This window comes from Mastigoproctus giganteus, chromosome 4, assembly GCF_048544385.1.
Source record: "Mastigoproctus giganteus isolate SK-2022 chromosome 4, ASM4854438v1, whole genome shotgun sequence".
In the NCBI taxonomy this organism is placed as follows: Eukaryota; Metazoa; Arthropoda; class Arachnida; order Uropygi; family Thelyphonidae; genus Mastigoproctus; species Mastigoproctus giganteus.
Genome location: NC_143578.1, coordinates 149,458,792 through 149,484,635, shown reverse-complemented (window position 1 = coordinate 149,484,635; position 25,844 = coordinate 149,458,792). Strand labels below are relative to the sequence as shown.

Genomic DNA, 25,844 nt, shown 5'->3' with positions numbered 1-25,844 from the left:
GCAGTCAGGTAATAAGCTGTTTAAATTTAAATCTGAAATGCAATTATGGACTTCTAACCTCCATATAAAATAGAAATAAATATTTAACTAACTTCCATATAAAAGGCACTCACAATAAAGCATATACTTAGTGAATATACCTTGTTCAACAATGCCCGAAGCTCCACATTCAGATCTCCCTCCTAAAATAAAAATTAAATTCTTGATTTGGGATTTTTTTTTTAAATTTTGATTTAATGCTTTCTTGATTTTATTTATATATTTTGTTGTACTTTTTCTCTATTTCCTTACATTTGCAGCTGAAGGGGAACAAAGCAACTCCCAAAACATCAGTTAAATTGCTCTCAACTTCTACATTATTGCTTCTTTAGGTGTAAAGACTTGAATCTGATTATATTCATGTCTTTTTAAACGGTTTTTATTTTCTCTTTAGTTATTTATTCACACATGTAACTCATAAAATATGCTCTTCATTACAAAATATTTTTCTTTGCAAATAAATACTCCACATGTGCAATATTCTATTGTTTTGATAACTGCTCATAACAGCACTTGAGATGTGCAATTTGTAGGATAGAATAAAAGTCAGTTTTTTTTTATAATGTTAGTTTCTCAGTATGCTATTTCACAGTAGTTTTACATGCTGTGTTGTTCATTTTTGATATATAAAGGAAAGGTTTAAAAAACAATGGAGGTAGTAGCATGATCACTGCTGGTAGTGATTTTGATGTTACTCAGTTTTTGAATCTCTACAAAAAATTAATAATAATTTCAGCATCACCAGCCAGACAGTAATTTTAAAAAAATCATTTAATACTTCTTTTATCAAACATAAAAAAAAAAATTAAAAAAAGTGCTAAAATGTTAATGGCAATTTGTTTTGTCTGTTTTCTGTGAGGTGTTTTAGGATTTATATTTTCCATGATAGACTCTAGGTTAATAAATGCTCTTCGCCCTACAGAAATTTGTGCATGCTATGCTTTGCTGAAACTTCGCAATTTTTTTTATATTATTTCATTTTCATCAAGCAACTAAGTGATTATAATTCGTATAGAAATTTTCTTTGCTTTTTAAATAAAATATGCATTTCTAAAGAATCTTTAATAAATATTTAGCTTCTCTGATTCAATTATATATTTTTGTAGAGGAACCAGGCCCACCTGGTATTCCTGAAATTGTAGATTACGATAAAGATTTTGTAAAGCTGCATTGGGACCGACCTGTACGAGATGGAAATGCACCCATCACTGGTTATATTATTGAGAAGAAAGATAAATTTAGTTCAGACTGGGTAAAGGCTGCTGAAGTTCCAGGAAATGTGACTGAAGGAAAAGTATCAGGTTTACGTGAAGGAGAGAAATATGAATTTAGAGTTACAGCTGTGAATAAAGCTGGTCCTGGACAACCCAGTGAAGCTACATCTCCACATATTGCAAAACCTCGATTCTGTAAGTTAGAACTTTCTTAATGTTTTTTTAAATGAAATATATTTTATATTTATTGACTCCCATGATCTTCAAAATTTACATGATCATAAATATTATGCATTGCAGTTTATCATTACTGATATTTTTCACTGGTAATGGTAAGCCACAATGATTACAGTGAAATATTAATAAGATAGATAAGTCATTGGTAAAACATTTTGAATAAAAAGATTAAAAGCAATGCTAAGTGGAGTAGAAATATGATAATCATATTAGTTTAGTATGTCCATAAAAAGTTTACATCCTTAAATTTACACCTATTGTTGTGGACAACGTAATGGCCCATACTCCAGACATCCAACAGAAGAACGGAGTGAATAAAAATGATTCAGTTGCACTAACCCATATGTTAGTATTGCTAACACTTCAGAATATGGCTACTGAGATCTTTTTAGAGGTAGCACTCTTTCAAACTAAATGAATAATAATAATAATAATAATAATAATAAAAACTAGATTTTTGCACAATCTTTATAATTTATTTGTAAACATTACATAAATAATTTTCAGATGGACGGCATTGTGTTATATCTTATTCTTTAGCACAAGTTTTAATAACATTGTTCTATATAAAAAATAATTCTAAGTCTAAGCAGTAAATGATTTAGCATTTATGCATCCTCATGCATGCTCTCTCTTTTTACTTAACATGACCACACTCTGCACATTCCATTCGTAACATAAATATTTTACATTTGTGTGTGTTTGTACTCCTACAGCTGAGGAAGAGATTCCTAATCTTGAAAGCTCCTATTAACAATTTACAGGGCGTCCCAAAAAGGTGTAACCAATTTTAAATGTTTATAACAAATGTAATTTTAATGATAGAAACACAAAACCTGTGCTAAATGTGAGAAAAACAGTTGAAGTTTTTACTGACATTCAACATGTGCACTACTTGTCATATTGTCACAAACAATATCTAATCAGTAATAAAGTTCATCCCATGTTTTTCAAGGATGTCACGCTTAATCATGGTAATTGCATTTGTAATCCTGCACTTTAAGTCTACAACAGGGGGTCTTGTAGACTGTGCCTTTGATGAATCCCCATAAGAAGAAATCACAAGGGGATAAATCTGGTGAACGTGGTGGCCATGCAATGGGACCATCACACCCAATCCAACGGCCAGGAAACGTCATCAAGAGACCTCCTCACCACTCAAAGCCCAATGTGGCGGTGCTCCATCCTTTTGGAAAATAACCCCATTTGGCAGGGTTGGTGGCTTTATCCCGTATTTACTCCTGAAATTATGCTGAACCTGCGTTTCAGACCAGGTTTCAATACACCACTCCACTACCTGTGCTTTGGTCACGGGATCCATTTGTTACCTTTCTACTTAAACATCAGGACAACCGTCACAATCTGCAAAAGAAAAGAACGGATTATTTATGTAAAAACTTCAACTGTTTTTCTCACATTTAGCACAGGTTTTGTGTTTCTATCATTAAAATTACATTTGTTACAAACATTTAAAATTGGTTACACCTTTTTGGGACACCCTGTATTAAATACTTAGTTACTGCTTATACTGGATGTATAAGGTATATTCGGGTCAAACTTCACCTGGGGTTTCTCCCATCTCCGCACATGCACGTTGTATCGGAAACAACACTGTCAAGCCAGAGATTTAAAAGTGTGTGGGTTGTGCCCTTTGTTCCTCTGGCTTATTGGCTGCTGGGGTCCCTATTGGGAACCAATGTTGCCCATAACCCACCACATGGAAGCTAGCCAGGTGTTACCAGTAAGTAATACTCTGGCAGGTCCTGCCACCTACTTTCCTGGAATTTCCCATAGTTGTGATTTTTCGTTTCAGTGGCAAGGACCTAAAAAAAAAAAAAATCTGAAGTGATCGCAGTTGATTTAGATAAGATTTCGTTAAAGAGCACTGAGTGGGGTTGTATGCTGAAAGGACGAGTTCTAGGAGCCTAAAAAGTCGGGCAAAATTTTGTTGTAATTTAAGTTTGCATGTGTGGAACAAATGCTGTGTAAGAGAAACTATTGGGAGGGGAGATTGAAGACTGGGGGTGAAGTAAGAAGGAGGGGGTCGATAGTGATGGTTTTTTTTTTTTTTTTTTTTTTTTCCAGTGAGGCATGCCCATGCCCCACCAGAGTGAAAATTTGGGGAGGCGAGAAGAGGGAACCCACTCCTCCCACCCGGGGGATTTGGAAGGAAAGATCTGCTCAAGGGAGAGCAGATTAAGAGTCGCCAATAGGCTGTCTCTGTATCAGAGCCACCATAGTGATCCATATCCAGGTCTTGCCCATTTGGGGGGAAGACTAGGGAGTCCCGTTCGAGAGTCAATAGTAGTGAGGTTAGATTCAGAGATAATTCAGTAATCCGTGGGAAAAACAAGATTCTTTACTTGGGTCCTTTTTTGTTGGTGGAATGGACCATTTGTTCCTTCAGGAGTGGAGACATCCTGTCTGTGCCTTCCTTTGGAACACAGTTCCATCTTTGGTTTCATGTTGTGATTTTGGTTTACTCTTTAGTCATTGGGGGAGGGACCAGAGGGAGCCCATCCCTGCATGCTTGACATCAGACACCAGTAGGCATTTGTCTGTTCCGATGTGACGTTCGTGGGATCAGGGGTTTCATGTTAGGGTCCTTGTATATGGAGAGTCCTTTGTTTTGGTATTTACTGTTGGGATTGTGCTCTGTCCTCAGTTCTGATGTACAGTGGTGATATAAGCCAAGATTATGGCAGTGGGAGGGTCCTTCATCCATAAAAGAGTTCCTGTGTGAAGTTGGTAAAGGCATTATAGGTCTTGCTGGATTCCAAGAGGTAATGCTCTTGGTCCTTTGGGTTAAAGTATATTTTGGTAATTAATACACATCTTAGGTCTTCGTAGATTGGTCAAGTATACATTAGGTGCTCCTAGGTCTCTGGGAGCTCACAGGAGCATAGGGGGTTGTCTGTTAATCCCATTGTTATTAACTTTCCTCTGATGGCCCCACGTCCAGTGAGTAGGTATGAGGACAGTAGGCCTGGGGAAAGCCAGACTGGCATTTCTGGATGAGTTTTTCTGAAGTTTGGAATGACTGGATGTACTGAATTATTATTTCTTATCCATGAAACCCAGTGCCGCAGGCCTCTTCTATTTTATTCATTCTAATTATGGCCATCATAAATACAGCATTACAGTGGAACTGCAGAAATACTTTATCTTGATAGCTCGAAACAAGCAGCACCTCCATTTTGTGCATCAATGCAAGTCATGTCACATCATTCCTGAGGGCTTTCGCTATAAGGCACCCTTCAACCATGCCTGCATGATGTGTGCCTGTTTCAACTTTGGCCTTCAAACCTTGAAAGTATGGATTGGCTACTTACACCTAGAGCTACAGAGAGACACCATCAGCAAGTGCAGACTTATCCAGGAATTCAGAGGTTTGGTTTCTCCATGATCCTCTTCAAACCTAATTCACATTCTTTTACCCAGGCTATCTACGTACCTGATACTTACCACTTGCACCTGCAGCGTAAGTTCGTTGACCTGCTCTGAGAGGTTTACTCTTCCAAAACCCACAAGGATCCCCCAGCAAACAATGCTCGCTATGTCTTAAACCTCGGCAGCAAGCAATTATCTTACAACCAGACCGAACTCCTCACTTTCGGTATAAAGTTTGCTGTTCTACCACCACCTAGACCTCCCATAACATGGTTGTGATGGATCATCCTGAATATCTAAGAAAGGCTCTTGCTCTTCTACTTGATCCTAACATATACAAACCATCGCAAGACCCTCCCATCAGAATCTTGGGACGATTAGAAACAAAGATGAATAATAGTAACGAATGGGCCTGGTGTACTGGGGTCTATGGTTGAGAAAAATAGATACATACAATGATAACCCAGTTTAATGTAATATAATAAAATATATGATAATAAGTAGTAGGCAGTAGCTTTCAAGACTAACGAGTCTCTTTTTCGTGTGAAGGCGGACCTAACCAAATGTGGTTATCCATCCCATGTGCTAAGCAGGTGCCTATTACAGGCACAAGAACTCACATCCCACCCAAGACCACCGAACCAAGATGGTATACCGTCCACCTACATTCCCTATTATCCAGGTGTGTCAGGACAGATCTCGAAAATTCTTAGAAATTACAACATCAAATGCGTGCAGTTACCCTACAGGAACCTACTTTCACTTGTCTCCAGTGTGAAGACCCCTGTCACACCTCTTTGCAGCAATGTAGTATATCGCATCACCTGTAGAGACTGTGACAGCTGCTACATAGGAGAAACATCAAGACATCTCCAAGATCGCCTTACGGAACTTGACAGAGCAATCCGGCTTGCCGAAACTGACCAGTCTGCAGTCGCGGAATATTTTTGAGCCACCAACCACGATCTTGATCCCAAATGTGACTTCGAAATAGTAGACCACTCACAACACTTTTGCCACCGCCTATGGCTAGAGTCACTTAACATATTAAGCAATCCAAAGGCAATAAACCGCCACAAAGGCATACGTCTACACCCCATCTTAGAGACAACCGTTTTAATGCTAGATGATCAGTGGAGTAAAACAGTGCACGTCCTTGCAACAACAATAGCAAATGAATAACGTGCCTCACTCAGCTCATTTCACTTATCCGTTGTATTTAAATTCAGTTGAAAAAGAGACTCGTTAGTCTTGAAAGTCTTATTATTATATATTTTATTATATTACATTAAACTGGGTTATCATTGTACGTATCTGTTTTTCTCAAAGGTGAATAAGTTAATCAATGATTAGTTCATGTCCAGGAAGATTTCCAAGTACACGTTGGCAATTGCACGCCATGGGCTGCCAGCTCTCCCAGTTCTATCTGGGAGAGCTGGTAAGTTTCCGTAGTCTGAGCCTTTTAGCCTTAAATTTTTTTTATTGAGTTCTGCAATTTATTTAATTGGTTTATAGTAATTCCCCCTGAAGATTGTTCAGGTCATGCAGTTAGCCACTGAGTGGTGGATCCCCCATTATTCTTGTTGTGGTTAGAAGCACGTTTTCATCTTCCATCAGAGTGGCTTAATTTAGACATCATTTTTATTATTATGTTTATTGTGTATTGTTTTGTAATGTGAATTGCCCTTTTTTAGAAAGCAAGAGAGTTGAAATTATTTTGAATTTAAACGTTAAATATGTTTTATGAAAATTAATGTGAAATCCATATATATTTTATTATTATTGTGTATTTTATTTTTTTCTAGTAAAGCCAAGAATTGATCGCACAAATCTGAGAAGTGTAACAGTAAAGGTTGGACAAGCTGTAAATTATGACATAAATATCTTTGGCGAACCACCACCTACAGTCACCTGGAAATTTAAAGGAAAGCTTCTTGAATCATCTGAAATCTTTAGGATTGACAATGTTGATTATAACACAAAATTCTATTTAATGAGAGCCACACGTAAAGAAAGTGGTATCTACAGCATCACTGCTATGAACGAATCAGGTTCAGATGAAGCTGAAGTAGAGATAAATGTTCTTGGTGAGTTAAGAAAAAAAAAAAAAACTGTATTAAAAGAACTGTTGTCATATTTCTTATTATTACCTACTACCTTTAAATATAAAAGTGCTCATATATTTCTTTCCCCCCCACTTTGACTGGGAAGCATCATCAAGCAGAGTTATTGGAAAAAAAAATATTATATGGAAAAAATTTAAGATTAAAAATTGGGCACTGAAATTGGTGCGGGACTTGTGCATTCGGCACAAACAGACAATGTAAACCCCGGGCCTAGAGAAGGGCACCAGGTAGCAGCTGACTTGTATCGGCACTGGTATAATACCGCACACGTTTTTAAGCCAACTTTGTAGAGGTTCTATGGCTGTACAGATGAACTAGGTGGAGATGGGCTTTTGCCTAGGAGCCACCCTTGATTATGGGATGCACAAATGCTATGCACCAGGAGGTCATATATAATATAGTATTTTATATATGTATAACGAGAATGTTAATGTATATAAAATTGTATATATATTTTTGTAACTTTTGTATATAAATGTAATAATTATGTGTACAAATAAATGAAAAAAATGGAATGCATATAACTGAATTAAAGGCTTAAAAGACGAAATGGAAGAATTCTTTAATATCTTCGAAAGAAAAGTAGAAACTAATAACAAAGAAAATAGTGGTACAGAATTGCAAGGGTATTTTGATGCAGTAATTGCATACTACTTTTCCAAATCAGGTAAAATGTTCAAACTTTTATTTGAAAGAAAATAGGTGAGATTTAAATAGCAAGGTTAGAAAGGACATTTACATATGCAGAAGAGTTATTTTAGGAAATTGTTTAGATAAATATAAACTTCACAGTAATGATAAAAGATTACCCAGAATTTTGTGCACCATATATACTCTTAACCCTGCGAGTGGTGGCACTGCACCTGACAGGTGTAAACTTTATTTTTAATTTCTAGGAAAAGTTTATGGAATTTTTAAATTCTGCTTAGAATATATCTATATTTATATTTTCTTAATGAATTTAAAAAATCCATTAAGTATTGCAATGCAGGAAATGCATATCAATATTTTCTTAATGCATGGCAATACTTATTTATGTATTTTTTTAGTTTTTAATAAAAAGAAATATATATATATATATATATATATATATATATATATATATATATATATAACAATACTCTTTTTACACATTTATTAAGGAGAGGAGAATTTATGATGTACACTTTTTGTACTACCAATTAACACCTAATATCATTTTTCTGGTGCTTTTAGATCTGAAGGTATGGATAGGCAAAATGACAGCCATTTCCAGCAATGGAACTGGATGTGATGGAGTCCATCGAAAACTCCTGTTTGTGGGAATCAGAAAGTTGATTGAAATAATGTCCAGTGGTGGCTTCTACAGTTTTGGGAAGGTAATTTCAACATCAAAACAAACCATGAGCTTCAAGACCAACGTCTGTCACAAATGGTAAAAACAATATATATATATATCCAACATGAGTATCACATCATGAGAGGGGACTAGAGAAGCATAGAAGTGTGATGTTGGTCCACCAACCCAAACTAGTTGCTTTTTTGTATGGATGTTCTTTGTGCATCATGTTTAATGTCACCATCAGAAGCCTAAGAATGGAACAATAGATCGAAATCAAGTTTTGTGTAAAATCAAGCTGGGGAAAAGTCCCACTGAAACATATGAAATATTATGAACAACTTATGAGGATGAAGCTCTGTCCTCAACACAAACATATAAAATGGTTTACATGTTTTAAAGGGGATAGAGATCATATAGTAGATGATTCTCAAAGTGGGCAATCGAAACCTGTAGTCCAGAACTGGTGACAAAGCACACAATTTACTAGCAAGTTACTATTCATTAACCCTGAGAAATCCTATCAAGTTGAATGTAAGGGATTGATATGGTCTATAATTAATATTAGTATTGGCAAACAATGCAAGAAATCAAGTTTTTACAGCATCAGCCAAAAAAAAATAAAATGCCATTTCACCTATTTATCCCCTCCAATGCTTTGTATAGTTCTTCCTTGAATTTATTCAAGGAAGAACTATACAAACCATTTATTCAAGGAAAAACTATATTGTTCATACTATATACTATTCAAATGATGGATGAAAGCTTGTTGCAGCAATCAACCACCCGTCAGCTGAAGGCAAACGTCTGCACATCTATTCTGCAACCATCCCTCCACATTTTGAATTTATGTCCCCCACATGTATTCTGAGCAAGAGGAAGAATCCCATCAGCATTGTGTTTGCTCAATCAATTCAAAGCTTTAAACACCTCATTCAGATCACTTCATGGGTGCCTAGTCTCCAGATCCTGCAATTTGCAAAACTTAAACCTTTCTTGGCTAAAAGAAATTACCACAGACTTGGGAAAAAGAAAAATTTACATGAAGTTTCTTTCCACATTGAGGAAAATTACAGATGTTTCTGGTTCACAGTCAGATTGCAGTATTCAACCACCCTCCTTTGACTTGGATCCAACAGACTTTTTATTTTTTTTCTGCTTCCCAAGTTGAAATTGAGATTGAAATGATGCTGATTTGATAAGTGTTTATCAGATTTAGAAGAATGTGACAATAGAACTAATACCATCACAGCAGACAAGTTTTCCAAGTCTTTCAAAGCTTGTATGAATACTGTAACAAATGTGTTCAGTCCCTTGGGAATATTTGGCAGGAGTAAATAACAAAATATTTTCTGTATCAATATTTTTCCTTATTGGAATTCAGTCTCATTTCTTTTTTTTGCCACAATATATTGTGTGTGTGTGTGTGTGTGTGTGTGTGTGTGTGTGTGTGTGTGTGTGTGTGTGTGTGTGAGAGAGAGAGAGAGAGAGAGAGAGAGGCAGGCAAAAGGTTTTGGAAAGGTGTGAATATGAGTATCAGGAATATATCAAGATATTTTGGTGTTCACTTAAAAATGAGCAAACCATAACTAAGGTAATCAAAGGTGAAAAGTGCACTTCAAAAAAAAAAAAAAAAAAAGAAGAGAAGAGAAGGATATTTGTCAATATGGAGTCAATACTTGATTTGGTAAATGAAAGAGCTGAAGTCACCACAGAAAAAGATGAAATGATTGGCATGAGGAAAATTTTGGACTCTCTCTCTATTTTTGAGGTAGAAATGCTAAGAAAAGAGACCTGAAATTCTGAAACCTGGTAGGAAAATAATTTCATGTTGAGTTGTATAACATTATCCGGAAGTTTTTGAAGAATATCAGACTAAAGAGTTAACTGTACTAATGTGTTAAAGGGAAATCAACCTGAATGCAGAAATTATATGCATTCTGCTCTTTAGTGTACCAGGTTAAATCTATTCAAGTATTTTAGAGAAGAGAGTCAGAAGTATTTCTGAATATATATGTGGGGAAGATCACTCAGATTTAAGTAAAAACCAGATATTTGCACTAAACAAATTATTGGAAATTAATAGGAATATAGCAAAACTCTGTATTAAAATTTTTCAAAATAAGGTTTCAGTGATGATCTTTTGAGTGTGGTCTGCACCTTATCACCCACATCATTTAATAATTTTCATAGATCATTAAATAAAAAAGTGTAATCTGCTGACAAAGTTTGGCATGGGAGATGTAAAAATTGTATCATTATTATAGGCAGATGATATTGTGCTATTAAATAGTATCATGCAAGATACTATTCAAGAATTTCTGAATTAAATAAAGTTATAAGCATTTAACATCGAAAGTGGTTACATAAAAACAATATTTTAATAGAATAAGCATAACAAAATTCATAAATATATGCTAAATAACCAAAACTTGAAAAAAATTAGTAAATTTGTGTATCAGAGCAGAGCAGCTTTGACCTTTTCATGAGTTTGAACGTAGAGCTACCTTTTTCATGTGTGGATTTCAGGAACATGTATTGATTATGTTTTTTCAAGGGAATTTGTCACAAATATCCTTTGTCAAATATTTTTAAAATGTTCATTTTTGTATGAATTATATTGAAAGTTTTCTGGTACATGCTGCTATTGCTTATTTTTTTTCCATGTAAGAGTAGACTCAGTTTTAATAAATGGCAAATGCAATTAGAGAAATTGGAGGAGGAGAATGTTGCATTTTCTAGCTCAGTTGAGCTGAAATTGAAGAAATTATGTAGAATTCTAATCCAGATGCTGATAAAATCAAATTAAGCAATAAATATGTAGAAATAGGGGAATTATTGCTTCAAAAAAAAAAAAAAAAAAAAGAAGAAAAAAGTACTAGTCTATTAATCTTTTTTTATGCATTTTTCCTATATTTTTTAAATTCTGGTTTGAATTTTAACAATAATTTTACTCAAATGCTGGGAAATCAAGTCATAATAAGAAGAAATTAATAATACACAAGATGGTAAATAACTCGTAAACCAGTGCAATAAAACAGTTTTGTTTATTGGATGCTTGAAGTGGTGAAACCCATGTTTAGTCTCTAGAGCAAAGCTCTGGCAATCCCCCATTTCATCCGTCATGCAGTATGATTGATCTCTATTGAGGTTATGATGGGCATTATGGTGAGATCCAATCCTATTTACATTTTGGGGGTACAGCTCTAAAACAGTGCTTGCAGGCTGGTTGCTAGATATTCCACCCAACCGAAACTATTGATAACTATCTAGAAGGCATCCAGCTCAGCTAGTGTATAATCTTGCTGCCTCTACACTGCCAAATAATGATTGGAGGGTGTCCAAGTAGGAGGGTGTATATGCAGAGGAGGGGGAGGCATTGTCAATGCCACGTTATGTCAAGAAGCTGAGTATATTAGCATTAGTAGAGGCATTTGATGCAAGAAAGCAAGCTTATGCAGCATCAGCCAAAAAAAAAAAAAACCCACTTCCATTTCACCCCTCTGTTCGTTCAAAATACCTGTCCAGCTGAGCCTTAAACTTATTTAGGCTATCAACCTCCACCACAAGGGATGGAAGTCTGTTTCACCAACCAACCAACCACCCGCTGGCTAAAGGCAAATTTCCGCACATCTATCCTACATCTGTCTTTCCTCAATTTGAATTTATGCCCTCTCAGGTGATTATTCTGAGCTAGAGGAAGAATCCCATCAGCATTGAGCATGCTCAAACCATTCAAGGCTTTATACACCTCTATCAGATCACCTCGCTGGTGCCTAGTCTCCAGACACTGTAATTTGCAAAACTTAAGCCTTTCTTCATAAGAGCACCCCTTTGTTCCATTCACTAATCTTGTTGCCCTTCTCTGTACTCGTTCCAGCAGCTCTACATCCTTCTTGAAATGAGGCCTCCAGACCTGTATACAGTACTCTAGGTGTGGCCTGACCATTGCCTTATACAAGGGAATAATCACCTCCTTATCCCTGCTAGAAAAATTCCTGTATATCATTGACAATACTCCATGAGCTACTCTTGCAGCCCGTCTGCACTGCTCAGAGAACTTCATATCTGCCTGCACAACCACCCCCAAGTCCCTTTCATTCTCTACCACTGTCAGTGTAGTACCACAGAGTTCATATGTTGCTCTGGGGTTGCTGTTTCCCATGTGTAGTACTTTACATTTGTCAATGTTAAACTTCATTTGCCACCTCTCAGCCCATCTGCTCAACCTTTCCAGATCCTGTTGCAGCAGCATAGTGTCAGTAGTGTCTTTGACAACCCTGCCAACCTTTGTATCGTCTGCAAACTTGGACATTAAGCTTGCTATACCATCATCAATATCATTTATAAATACAGAAAACAATAATGGACCCAACACTGAGCCCTGAGGGACTCCACTAATAACATTAGTCCACGATGAGCAGTGTCCATTGATTACCACTCTCTGTCTTCTCCCCCTCACCCACCCCTTTATCCATAGCAGCAATTTGCCTCCAATGTCACACTGCTCCAATTTCTGTAGCAGTCTTCCATGTGCAACAGTATCAAAAGCCTTTCTAAGATCCAAGTATATAATATCAAAGCTATTCCCTGCATCCAGTTCTTTTGTGACTGCATCATAATATCCAATCAAATTGGTCAGGCAAGACTTCCCCTTAACAAAACCATGCTCTGTCTGAGCTATAACTGAAGTCTTGTCTAAATGATCCTGCAGTGCTTCTTTAACCAGTGCCTCCATTAATTTTCCTGGAACAGAAGTTAAGCTCACAGGTCTATAATTACTTGTGTCAGCCTTTGATCCTCCTTTGTGAATTGGGGTCACATCTGCACATTTCCAGTCTATGGGTACCTCCCCTGAGTCTAACGAAGCTCTCATAATTATGGCTAAGGGTTTGCTTACTTCCTTTGCTGCCTCCTTTAATATAACTGGATAGATCCCATCCACCCCAGGTGCCTTTCTTGTGTTTATCTTCAACAGTTTCTCCTCCACTTTACTCCCAGTTATTTCAAGATTCTGTAGCTTACTGCTAGAGTTGAATACACCTCTGGCATTCCCCTCGCTGAATAACTCCTCATGTGTGAATGTCGATGCAAAATATTCATTTAGTTTGTTAGCTACCTGAGCAGGGTCATCAACAGTTGACCCATCAATATCAAGTGGACCAATCTGATTCATCCCCTTCCTTCTAGAGTTTACATAAGTAAAGAACTCTTTGCTGTTTTTCTTTGCATCCCTTGCCAAGGATTTCTCGTAATCTGCCTTCGCCTGCCTAACCTCCTTTGTAACTTGGTTGCATATCAACTTGTATCTATCATAGGCTTCTGTGTCATGTGTTAATTTGTAAGTATCCCATGCATTTTTCTTCTCTGCCATATGCCTCATTAGTTCATCTGACATCCATTTTGGCCTAAACCTTGAACAATATTTCTTAGTTGGTATGTAAAGCCTAGTAGCTTCCAAGATTAATTCTTTGAATGCTTCCCATTTTGAATTTGCTGTTGGTAACATCATCAGTTGGTCCCACTGTATAGAATTTAAATACTGTCTCAGTCCATCGTAGTCGCCTTTACGGAAGCAATAACCCTTCCCTTTACCCCTAATGGTAGTTACCTCTTTGAGTAAATCCCACTTCAGCACACTGTGATCACTGCCACCTAGTGGTTTATTTATCTGCAAATTCTTAATGCATGAAGAATCACTGCTGATAATCAAATCAAGAGTATTACTCCCTCTAGTTGCCTCCCGAACATGCTGATGTAGAAAACAATCATCCAATAAATCCACAAAAGCCCTGCTAGTGTGTGAGTGACCATCCCCCAAATTCCAGTCAATATCTGGGAAATTAAAATCTCCCATTATAAGACTCTCTGATTTACTGGCCCACTCTATTTCCCTGTACAGTTTCTTATTATACTCATCAGAGTCATTAGGCCTATAGCACACTCCTACTCTCAATTTTGATCTCCCAATGCTTATGTCACACCAAACTGACTCAACACTGCACTGTCCAGCGATGTCGACTGGCTTCACTTCCTTGGTTTTTATGTGTTTCTTAACTAATAGCATAACCCCTCCCCCCTTCCTATCCTGTCTATCCTTTCTGTAGACGTTGTACTCCCCAAATTCCAGTTCTGCATCCCTTATATCTGTGTGACACCATGTCTCTGATATCCCAACAATATCTAGCTTTGATGTTTTGAGCAATACCTCAAATTCATCAAATTTATTTACTAAACTCCTAGCATTGGTGTACACGCAAGTATACCTGCACCTGTTTCTATTCTTAGCTACCCTAACACAACCCATGTGTTTACTTGTACCGCAATGGCTCCCAGCAGTCTCTGAAATATCATGCATCTTGTTTTTCAGGCTTCTGCTCATTCTAATAGAAGCAGTGCAAGAATCTCTTTCACCTCTGCCAGTGGCTACTGTCAATCTATTGGTCTTTGTCTCCCCCCAAGCTAGCAGTTTTCCGACCCACCTAACACTGCCTCGATAGCATCAGCAAATATTCTTGCACCCTTTCTATTTAAGTGTATCCCATCCCTGTAGAAGCAATCTCTCCTTTTAACAAGTACAGTCCAGGCTGAAAAAAATTCTACCCCTTGAGCCTTGCACAATCTTTCCAGGGCCGAATTGATCGACAAGGCTCTCATCATATACTCCCTCCTATCGTGTCTGGGCAGAATTGCAGACACTTTCAAATTCAACCCTAATTCTCGGCTTTTGTTCAACAGTGACCTGTACTTGTTAAGTAATTCTGCCGGTCTCCTACTCTTAATATCATTAGTGCCAACGTGTACAACTATATCACCTTTTGTGCCCTTAAAAGATGATATTCGCTCTACAACATCATCAACCTTTGCCCCTGGCAGACATACCCTTTTACAAAGCATGTTCCCCGTTTCCCTGACAATAGAGTCACCAACAACTACTAGTTCCTTCGGGACCAACGCATTCTGCCTTGGGGGTTGTCTCTGTGTCACGCGATGCCTGAGTGCAAGCTCTGGCATTGATGTGGGCAGCTGAGAGCTTGATGGGCCCCTCAATTTAGTTTCTTCGAGGGCATCCACCCTGTCCTTCAAGCTCTCATATAGGCCCACAAGAACGCTGAGTTGTTGCCTGATATCGATACACTCCTTGCATCGCGCACACACAAAGACATCCCCCATGGCAGTATCATGTCCCGTACCCGATTGCTCTGCAAACATCAAGCAAACACTGCATTTTATAAGGCTGTGAGTCAGAGGACAACTGCCCCCCTCAGTTCTACTCTGAGCCACAGCACTTCCATTAGCTTGAACCTTTTGCTTTGCTGCTCTTGTCTGAGTCATGATTCTATTAATTAATTATAATTAATCTTGCTGTGTCCACATCATATCCAAAAATTTACTTTTGCAGTTAGTAAGTAGTAAGAAAATTTCATCAAGAATAGCCAAACTAATAGAAAAACCTATTTACAAAAAGATCTAAACTTACCAAACAGTTTCTCATTCAATTCACAGTTATATGTGGTCAGTTCTGATCTCAATTACATTCATTTCCACTTACAGTCTTCCAAGCCCCACATACTTTTTCTAACTGAATTCCAGTTATCGGTTTATTCAACTGCTGGTCATCTTAGTTCTAATTATTCGCTGTACTCAGTCTACTCCTACATATGCACAAATACCAACTACTTCAAAGCTGGTATTTGTGTATATGTCCACTCTGATATTCATTTTCAGAGAATTAGTAATTTGAAAACTCCTAAAATCTCCTTTTTTGATTTTCTCTGGCTTAAAATCTCTCTACCCCATTCTATCAAATTCATCTGTTGCCTCTGTCATTCTTCCAATTCCACTAATCACTTGGAACTCTTTGACTTCCTCCTCTTTGAAACTTGACTTTCTCCAATACACTAACATGAGGTAATTTTCCTTGGTGATTAAATGTTCACAACTTCAGCTGGCTTCCCTTTTCTAGTCACACTGATCCACTGGTTAAGATGCTGAGGCTTTTGAAATTATTAATGGCTTCGTACAGATTGTTAACCTACCAGAATTGACCTTGACCTCTTGATCTTTTTCTTATGAACAACCCTTCCAAGTACATGGTTGAGGTGAGTGGCCTTCTAGGCACCTCAGATCACAACTTAGTGATAGTCTCTTCTCCAATGGAGCCATAATCTTGTAGTTATTCTCAACCTCACATTGTTTGGCATTACAAGAATGCAAAACGGGATGATCTGTGCAATTTCTGTTCTTCATTTCCTTGGTTGGATTACTGTTTTAAGTCTTCTGATATCATCATGTCAGTGAAATTATCCTTGTAGAGATGAAATCCTTTGTTCCACCTCCAACTTAAAATCTTGTACTTTATCTAAACCTTAAGTTTTAACGGTGCTAAGGTGGTTCAAGATAAGAATGTCACATATCACAACTAGCTTGCATACAAATCTCCAGGTTCATTTTCTGCCTACATCAAAGTTTGCAACAATTGTAAAGCAATTATTATTTTAGTGCAAACTAGATTTTGAATAGGCTAAGAGTAGAAAACGTTCTTCTTGGCCAAATAATAGTCACACATTCTGATCTCTTGCAAAGCTGTTGCCTGAAAAATTTTGCCCATCCCTACCCCAACCTCTTTCAAAATCTGATGGTTCTACTGCCACCTCAGCTAAAGTTAAAGCCAATCTGCTACATTTGTTTCACTTATGTATTAATTGATGATCTTGGTAAACTGCCTCCTACTATTCCCTGTATACTCCATTCAGTGCCTACTGCAGTCTTCCTCAAATGATGTCAGAAGAATATTGAACAGCATTGATGCAAACAAGCAAAAGGTTCTAATAGTATTTCTCCACTTGTCCTCAAAACCGGCGCTTCTGAGCTTATTTCTGTTCTGTGCCACCTTTTTATACTCTCTTATTCCACTGGTATTTTTCCTTCTACTTGGAATTTTGCTCATATACAGCCAGTTCCTAAAAAGGATGACAATCCTTCTCATCCAGTTATTGTCCCATTGCACTTACTTATATTATTTTTATAGTAATGGAATAATCCATTAACCACCAACTCCTAAACTATCTAGAAACTTTTCATCTGATCAACAATTGCCAGTGCTGATTTTGTCACCATCAATCAGTCTTCTGTTACCCATCTACAAACAAATTTGATGGAAAAGTTTGGTGAAATTCAAGCAGTTTCCATTGACATTACAAAGGCTTTTGATCACGTTTGGCGTAAAGGTCTTCCAAATAAGCTGCCATCTTATCGTTTTCCAAATTTTTTTTTTTGTAATTGGATATCCAGTTTTCTCTCTGACTGCTCACCACACTTGATAGGTTTGATTTGATTTGATTTGATTTGACAAATTTGATATATTTGTTTGATTTGATTATCCCCTTGTATAAGGCAATGGTTAGGCCACACCTAACGTACTGTATACAGGTCTGGAGGCCTCAATTTAAGAAGGATGTAGAGCTGCTGGAACGAATACAGAGAAGGGCAACAAGATTATTGAATGGAACAAAGGGTTGCTCTTATGAAGAAAGGCTTAGGTTTTGCAAATTATAGTGTCAGGAGACCAGGCACCTGCAAGGTGATCTGATTGAGGTGTATAAAGCCTTGAATGGTTTGAGCATGCTCAACGCTGATGAGATTCTTCCTCTTGCTCAGAATAATCACCTGGTAAAAAGTAAACTGCAGCCATTATCAACCCACTGCAGGATGGAAGCCTCCTCAACAATTCATGCTGAAGGAATTGGACCATAATCTGCCATGCCGGTCCAGTGCGGGTTGGTAGATCGACCATATTTAGCAGTCAGGGGCTTGAATCCCGGTCTACTCAAAGAGTGTGTGTGTGTGCTACTGCACTCCCACTCCTGACCACTCGGCTATGGAGGCTGTTAATTGCCTGAGAGGGCAGAAATTCAATTGAGGAAAGACAGTTGTAGGATAGATGTGCGGAAGTTTGCCTTTAGCCAGAGGGTGGTTGATTCCTGGAACCAATTTCCATCTGTCGTTGTAGTTGATAGCTTAAATAGATTCAAGGCAGAACTAGACAAACATTTGGAGTGAGGATGGGTGAAATGAGAAGGGGTTTTTTTCCTTTGGCTGATGCTATATACGCTTGCTTTCTTGCATCATGTGCCTTTACTAATGCTAATGCTTCCCAAGGTTCTGTTCTTTCCTCTTGTACATTAATGGCCTTCCATTGACTCAAAATCCTATCCATAGATTTTCTGATGATAGTAGATTGCATTCCACCCTTCCAGCTTGAGAACCCTTACCCTTCACAAGCAACTTCAACTTCTTGAATATCTACTAACCATTCCTTAAATGCCAATCTGGAGGTATTTCTACAATGGGGCAGAGATTTGTTCCTATGCATAACTTTGATCACACCCAGATTTTTAGACAAGATCACATATCTCTATTAGGGATTACCCTGATTTCTAATCTCTTTAGGCATAAGCGTATCATAAATATTGCTTCCCCTGCAACTAAAAAAACTAAGTTTACTCTTTCTCTCTTAGCATTACTTTTTTTTCTAAACAGCTACTCACTCTGTAGAAATATAAAATCCACCCTATCTATCATGGAACATTCTTTCCACATCTTGTGCAGTGCCCCCATAAGCTCTCTCAGGCTTTCAGGTTCAATTCAAAAGAGGGCATTTAGATTAATTATCGTATTTGTCAGCTTATAAGACGCTGCGGTGTGGAAGATGCACCCTAATTTTGGAACAGTAAATTGAAGAAAAAAAATTTTTTGAAAAAAATTTATTGTTAATACTATGGAAATTTAAAATTCAATAAAAATAAAACAAAAAAGCCAATAATGAAAAGTTTTGGAATATTACTCTTATTACTTTTGTATTATTCAACTTCAGATTCATTACTGACTTGATCATCATTATCCTCAACATCATCGTTATCATCATCCTCTTCACTAGTATCACTATCACTCTCATACAATAAATGATCTTCTGTACCATCTATTTATTGCATTACTTATACCACATTTTTTATAGGGCTTGACCACAATTTCAGTCTTAATATCATGCCATGACTTCAGCACCCATTCACACACTCTAGCCAATATTTCGTTCTGCTGCTCTGTTCCCGTGTTCTTTGGCATACTGTACTACTTTTAGCTTAAATCCAATAGTATAATTTTGCCTTCTTGATGCACATGCTATTGCTTAAGGCTTAAATGTATAACTGGAATTCACTTGTTACTCCAACAGCAGCCTGATAATTACCGAAAAGTGTACTAACCTATAGTAGGTAACTATTCGTTAACTGTCGGTTTTACGCATGTGCTGTATTGCCACTTTCGGCTTCTAAGATGCAGGGCAATTTTTAAAGGTATTTATAAGGGAAAAAAGTGCATCTTATAAGCCGACAAATACGGTAATTACCTGTCTCCTACAGTCTCTCACTCTCTATCTCGTAGACTTACTGTTTCTGTTGCATGCTTTTTCTTTAGATACTTTTGTGGGCACTGTTGTTCTGAATTCAGAAGAACAGTGCCTATGATATAGCTTCTGTAATTCCTTCCCTCTCTTCCATACCAGTCAAAACACATGCTGCAACCAGTCAACATCCTGTTACCGTCGAACTTCAAACTCACAGAACCATCTTTTCTTCTTCTTCATTTATTCCTTCATCTACTGTTTTCTGGCACAGCCTCCCTTCACATATTTCCTGACAATGGCAGTCTACAGAAATTTAATTGTAATGTCATTAAGAATCGTCTTCCACCTTCTCAACCTTCAACCCATGCATGGTAATAAGTATTATAAGTTCTAATACCTTTTGTTGGTTGGGGTTTTCATAAAAAAAAAAAAAAAAAAAAAGAAATAAAGAAAAAACACCCACCCACATGTGGAAAATTTGCACATGAAAGGGGCCCCTGGTGCCAAGCAATTGTAATCGAGCATTTTCTCTGTGCTTAAAGAGTGATTATCTAAAAGTGATTTATAGTTCTTTTAAGTTCCTGTCCTTAAGAAATTTATTTTTTAATATCAGCTACTGTTACAATAAGTACTTGTACAGAGCAAGAAAGAAAAGCTACCTTTATTTATTTTTCATATTTCTTTTACTAACACTTACTACTTTACACTAGGTCACACTGGGCACTGCTCCTGCCTCCCCGTGGTGGGGCCGGAAATCTTGGCAGAAAAGCTAATTTGCCAAGGGCCAAAAGGAGCAAACATGGATCAACATGCATTTCCGCCTCTTGAGCTGACAAGCTCTCGGCCAGAGTTGGACATTGAGCATAACACATTGCAACCCAAGAGGTTGAAAACCACTTCCTCAGCGACAAATTGTCCTGCATTTCTTATAATGCACTCTTGCAGATCAACCTCTCAGTAAGCTCTCTCCGTTCCTTATCCAGAAACACCTGGAAAGTCTGACAGGATCTCCTAAGACAGTCAAGAGACTGCAATCAGGCGACCTTCTAGTGGAAACAATGAACCGTAAACATTCAGAGAAACTGCTAAAACTTACAAGCTTTGCTGGAATTCCAGTAAAAGTTTCTCCCCTAAATACATCTAAGGGTGTTATATCCAGCTGGGATCTATTGAATGTCATGGAGGAGGAGATAACACAAGAGCTTCAAGATCAAAATGTCATTGCTGTGAAAAGAATTATGGTTAAAAGAGAAAATACACTCACACCTACAAGGAATATTATCCTAACCTTTAACATGCCAAATCTACCACCATCGATAAAAGCAAGCTAACTACTTTGCCGCATTAGACCATACATTCCTAACCCATTGAGATATTTTAAGCGCCAAAAGTATGGCCACTCTCAAACACCGTGCAGAGGAAACCAAGTTTGTCCTAATTGTGGGTCCTCTTACCACACCCAAAGTGACTGCTTGGCAAAAGAAATGACTTGTCCCAACTGTAAAGGAAACCATCCTGCTTACTCAAGGACATGTGATAGATGGAAAACTGAAAAGCAAATCATTAAATATAAGATGGAAAATGAAGTAAGCTTTCAAGCAGCACGGAAATTAATTGCTCCCAGTATGAATAAAAGTACGTATGCCAATATTGCACAAAAATATCAATCAGTGGCCACCCAAACAGATGTTCCAGTTTCAAATACTTCAATCTCTGACTTGGTTCAGACTGTTCTCTCTCAGAAATAGTCCAATGCCCTGAAATTGTTGAACCAGGCAAGTAATATTGCACTTACAGTACCAGCTACATCTCCTTCTCCTCCCCTAGAGATTGCTTCTACATCGAATAATCGAAACTCAAATTTAAAAAAGAATATCCAAGAAACGTCTATGGATACAATTGACTCATCCAGACAAGAAGACCCAATCCTAGAATTATATGTGGAAGAAGATATGGACACTAGTCGCTCATTCTTCTCAAAAAAAGACAAACCAAAGCCTGAACGCCATAAGCCAGCCATATTAAAGAAACGGTCAGATACAGCTTCTTCTACAAAACATCAGTAATGCCTTACATTCTACAATGGAATTGTAGAGGATATCGTAGCAACTTTAATGATATGCAAGTCGCTTAGAAAGCGGTACTCACCTTGAATTAATCTGCAATGGCTTACTTAGGCAGTGTGGTTAATATTTAGGTTGAATTGTTAAGTTGAATAAAATTAAAAGGGGGGAAGTAGGTAAGTGTTGACTGAGTTAAAATAGGTGCAAGGAAACAGAAGCTTAGGTGAATATGGTGAAGCTATATTGGCTTCACCATATTCACCTATTTAGTTTTCAATTATTCTTTTGCTTCTTTACTTCAATGACAACCAAGGATTGGATGTGCATGCTTTTGTTTCCTTGCACCTATTTTAACTCAGTCAACACTTACCTCCTTCCCCCCTTTTAATTTTATTCAACTTAACAATTCAACCTAAATATTAACCACACTGCCTAAGTAAGCCATTAATTCGAGGTGAGTACTGCTTTCTAAGCATTCGCTATCTTTTACTAGTCTATTAACACTGTACTTGAAGATCTCTAAAACTTCGCATTGACATTCAAGTCTTAATTAGCTGCTACTCTCCAGTTGGTTTCTGTCTGCAAGAAACCTACCTGACGTCTCAAATTTCTACCAACATAAAGAACTATTCTATCTATCGACAAGATCGTAATACTTCAAATGCGGCCCGTGGGGGTGTGGCCATTTTGGTCAGTACAAAGATCCCGGCCAAACAAATTGTTTTGAAAACTGATATTGAAGTTGCTGCTGTACGTTTGATAGTCCAGATTGCGTTAACACTAGTATCAATCTATCTCCCACCAAGTCATACCTTCTCTTGCCAAGATCTTGAAAATCTTCTAATGCAGTTACCTTTCCCTGTCTGTCTCTCGGGAGATTTCAATGGCCACCACCCCTTATGGGGATCGATTAAATTAGATAAGCATGGCCAACTAATTGAAAATTTTCTGGTGAAGTAATACCTTACTGTTCTTAATACTTGTGCACCCACTCACATACAATTACCAATTGGACAGACTTCTGTCGCCGACCGGGCTAGCCGTGTGGGTAAAGTGCCTGCCTGGCAACCCAAAGGTCGTGGGTTCGATTCCCACCTCGGGCTTGGATCGATATACTGCTAAAACATTGGTAGGTGCATTATGGCCACAGAAGCCTATGCGCCAACAACTTCCAAAAAAAAAAAAAAAAAAAAAAAACCTTCTGCAATTGATCTATCAATATGCTCCCCAATTCTGTTTCCAATCATGGAATGGTCCGCTCTGGATGATCCCATGGGAAGTGACCATTTTCCAATCGTTTGCGAGCTGCTCACTATCCAACTATCATTATCACAACCCTGTAGGAAATGGAAATTCTCTCAAGTCAACTGGGTCAAATTTCAATCAGCTGTCTGTTTGGATGAGCAATTTATACGAACACAGCCGATAGATGAAGTCACAGATTATATCACATCACACCTATTATCTGCAGCTAAATGCTCAATTCCATTGTCAAATCCTCCTTCCTGATGGCACCATAATTATTGGTGGAATGAAGAATGCACCAAAACAAAGAAGTTAAAAAATAAAGCTTGGAATTGTTTTCGTAGATCTCCAACCACTGTTAATCTTATTAACTATAAGAAGCTAAGGGCAAAAGCACGTCTCACACAAAGACAAGCCAAAAAGAATTCCTGGATTTGGTTTACCTCTACAGTAAACAAAAACACTAATTCCAGGTTAATATGGAAGAAAATTAGGCAGATTTCCGGCAAATTTCCAACCACCCCCTTCCCCAATTCTTTCGTGGAATGAACAAGAGCTCTCTGCTCCTGAGGAAATTGCAAATGCCTTGGGTACAACCTTTGCCCAAGTTTCAGCGGCATCAACTTACTCTGTGGATTTCCAGAAAATTAAGACCATGTTTGAACAGCGATCCATCAACTTACGAACCTCTGTACGCCTTCCATATAATCAGCCACTTCAATATTCTGAACTACTTCATGCTATCAAAACAACATGCAATAGTGCCTCTTGGCCAGAAGGAATATATTATATCATGTTACATCATCTTGAAGAAAAAAAATTTTAAAATACTGCTGGTCTTCCATAACCGAATCTTTCTTGAAAACCTTTACCCCACCTCTTGGCACCATGCCAGAGTTCTGGCCTTTTTGAAACCTGGAAAAGATCCTACCAATCCATACAGGTACCTACACAAACAAGGAGAAAACTGAGTATACTGAGTTAGGCAAAGCCAATTAGAAAGAGACTCAGAGAGGACATAAGAAAATTTAACACAAGAAAAGTAGAACAAGCATTAAGGGGAAAACAAAGGATTTAAATCAGCAGTAATACAGAAAGACAAATGATACTGAAACTGAAGAATAGTGATGGTGTACTTATGAATTGCAGAGAAGGCATAATTCAAATAGCAGAAGACTACTATAAAGAGTTATACAAGGAGCGAGGGAATGATGCCAGCAGTGGGGAAGACGGATCACAAATTAGTAACACATACAACATACCTGATATCCTTCCTGATGAGGTAGAACATGCGTTGAAGAAAATGAAGAATAACAAAGCCCCGGGGAAGATGAAGTTACTGTATAATTGTTAAAATTGGGAGGAAGAGACATGACATAAAAACTGGCAAGACTCTTCACAAAATGCATTAGAAAAGGTGAGTTGCCTAAGGAGTGGAATAATGCAATCATAGTTTTGCTGCATAAGAAAGGAGATAAATCAGAAATTGGAAATTATAGACCAATTATCTTGTTATCCCACATCTACAAGTTGTTCACAAGGGTCATTACTAACAGATTAGAAAGAATACTTAATGAGAATCAACCGAAAGAGCAAGCTGGCTTTAGGACAGGATTCTAAACTATGGATCACCTTCACGTAATGTCACAGCTAATGGAGAAAGCAAATGAATATAAAACATCATTATGCCTGGCATTTGTGGATTATGAAAAGGCATTTGACTCCATACAGCATAAGGCAATGTTTCAGGCACTGGAAAGACAAGGCATAGATACCCCATATATTATGATTTTGAAGAAAATAAATGGGAATGCTACCTCCTTTATTAGACTAGACAAAGACAGTAATAAATTTAAAATTGAGAAAGGAGTTTGACAAGGAGACACATCTCCAAAGTCGTTTACTGCTGCCCTTGAGGAAGCTTTCAGAAGATTAGACTGGTCGCAGAAAGGAGTCGATGTAAATGGAGAGTACCTAAACCATTTACGATTTGCAGATGACATTGTGGTCATAAGCCACGATCCCAAAGAATTAGAGGAAAATCTTAATCAGTTATGCAGAGTTAGTAAGGATTTTGGATTAAAGATGAATATGGCTAAAACAAAAGTAATGATGAAAAAGTATGCCACAGAAAGGTATATAATGATTGAAGGAGCAGTAATTGAAAAGGTGGCAACTCCGTAGCTAGGTGGGAAGGAGCAGCAGTGCATAGCACACGCTTCTTGATTATACCGGCGTTCGAGCCTGTCACCACCAACTACAGAGGATGCGGAAAGGTCAAGGGAATGACCACCGCATATTCCCGGTGCAATATCTCCTTAGTTGCTAATGCTCCTAAAAACCAAAAAACAAACAAACAAACAATTGAAAAGGTGGAGTCATATACTTATCTGGGACAAGTCATTAGCTGTAATAATGATAAATGGATGGAAGTCAAGAGAATAAATTTTAGATGGATAGCCTTCAGGAAATATAGTCACATGCTGAGGAGCAATATCCCAATTTGTCTGAAAAGTAAAATAATGAACCAATGTATACTCCCCACCATGACTTATGGAAGTGAATCTTGGGAACTCACCAAAAAGAATGGAAGAGAAGCTGAGAACTACACAGCGAAGAATGGAACAAATTATATTGGGAATCAGACTGTTAGATAAGAAGAGAAACATATGGATTAGGCAGCAAACTCAAGTAAAGGACATTCTTATGAAAACTAAAGAACTAAAATGGTCTTGGGCAGGACACATAGCTCAAAGACATGATGACAGATAGACTAAGAAAATAAAAGAATGGTACCCAAGAGGAGCT

The 25,844-nt window shown here is 37.6% G+C and overlaps 1 protein-coding gene across 1 annotated transcript in view; it reads left to right on the top strand.

Moving 5' to 3' along the window:
* LOC150087120 (twitchin-like) overlaps positions 1-25,844 on the top strand; it is a 3,511,780-nt gene that overhangs the window by 1,377,921 nt on the left and 2,108,015 nt on the right. The window contains 2 exon segments of the mRNA XM_090372971.1: positions 1,146-1,448; positions 6,686-6,967. Of these exon segments, the coding sequence (XP_090229097.1) occupies positions 1,146-1,448; positions 6,686-6,967 (585 nt within the window).